The sequence below is a fragment of the Chinchilla lanigera genome, unplaced genomic scaffold (assembly GCF_000276665.1).
Source record: "Chinchilla lanigera isolate Chin_1 unplaced genomic scaffold, ChiLan1.0 scaffold00092, whole genome shotgun sequence".
NCBI classification, from domain to species: domain Eukaryota; kingdom Metazoa; phylum Chordata; class Mammalia; order Rodentia; family Chinchillidae; genus Chinchilla; species Chinchilla lanigera.
The window spans coordinates 8,355,932-8,357,413 of NW_004955493.1; the positions used below are offsets into that span (position 1 = coordinate 8,355,932).

A 1,482-nucleotide genomic window follows, 5' to 3' on the forward strand; every position below is an offset into this window, starting at 1 on the left:
AAAATTACTACCCTGATTATAACATTGCCTGAGTGGCCAGGAATTATTTTTCCCGTTACCCAATTCTATTTAAACTCCATGTGATCCATTTAAACTCCAAATGATCTTTGTTGTGTTTATGGAGCTGACAAAAACTCTGTAAATTAAAGTTTTTATTCTTTAAGAATGAACCAAGGTTCAGTAAATACTGTACTTCAGAAAAATAGAGCCAGTTCTCAGAAATCTCTAACTTGAACCCTATTTAATTTAACTAGATAGAATATATATTATGACTTTCTAAAGGTTTATCCAGTTTCTTGAACTTGGTGTAGTTAAAAACATCCTTTCATAGTTTTTCAAGTAAGTTAGAAAGCTACTCCAGGGTAGGTAAAGCCCCAAGATTTAATATTAAATCTTTTCTCTATTATCCTTGTTCATGGTATATAAAAATGCAGTATCAATGTTAAAATTAACAGAAATTCTGTAGGTCCGGAGAATTGCAAACTGTTGAATCTAGAAACATAATGAGTGCTAAAGAGAAACATTTATTCATAACAAGAGGTGAAACACACATAACTGCAAATATAGAACCTGAGAACCGGGTGCACAATAGATAGAGTGTAACAGAGGATGCGATGTCAGAGGGTATTTTATCCCGACTCCTCCTTCTAAGAGAAAAAACTGGAGTGTGGAAACTTTGCTAATGCGTATCAGTTAAATATGTATTTCTGGGTTTGTTGCCTAAGATTTGCAAACAAAAATATGTTTACAATAAATGTGTTTTTCGTTTAGTCATAAGAAAGTGGTTCTCATAAGACGAGATTTGGTTGCTGACTTCTAATCAAGAACAAGCTCTCCAAACCTTTGTTAATGGATATTCTGACTGTTGCTCTCACAGATCACTCTGATCTACACGGCACTAATATTTTAATATCACAAATGAGCAAATATTTCTCAATACCTTCTTTTAATTTGGGGGGGCAACATTTTATGCATGGTATGGTCTAGAGTTGCATCATTTATGTGAATTAATCCTGCTGAACCCATCCGAGGACTCGGAAATTTTCCACTGTAGCTTTCTCGCTTGTTAGACCCTGGAGCAGTATATGGCCTCGCAGCGTGTCTTCCTCGATGATGGCTACAGTCTGGGTTCTTTCCTGCAAGTCTGGCTCTTGATTTTGTTTTTGTAGGGTGCTTAACTGGGGTCGCATACACATCCTCGTACTTATCCAGGCAATCCTAAGTGGTAAAATAAAACATTAAATTGGTAAGTTAAGTTTTTTAAAAATACTTTTTAAATTTATAAGGATTAATGGTTGTAATAGTGACAGTTAAAGACAGAGTAAAAGTACCGCATATTTCTTGGACAGTTCTTAAATTCAGACCCTACACTCAGTGCTGCCTGTTAGATAACTATCTTAGCAATCATGCTTTTTAAAAAATCTTATTGTTTAAAAGTATCGTTATTTTCAAAATGGATGGAAGGCCGGGTGTGGTGGCGCA

General features: G+C 35.2%; 1 protein-coding gene across 1 annotated transcript in view; it reads right to left on the reverse strand.

Moving 5' to 3' along the window:
* Window positions 1–927: 927 nt before the first annotated feature.
* Als2cr11 (amyotrophic lateral sclerosis 2 (juvenile) chromosome region, candidate 11) overlaps window positions 928–1,482 on the reverse strand; it is a gene marked incomplete in the record, with an annotated part of 162,005 nt that continues 161,450 nt past the window's right edge. Inside the window, 1 exon segment of the mRNA XM_013504749.1 lies at window positions 928–1,218. Within this exon segment, the coding sequence (XP_013360203.1) occupies window positions 934–1,218 (285 nt within the window).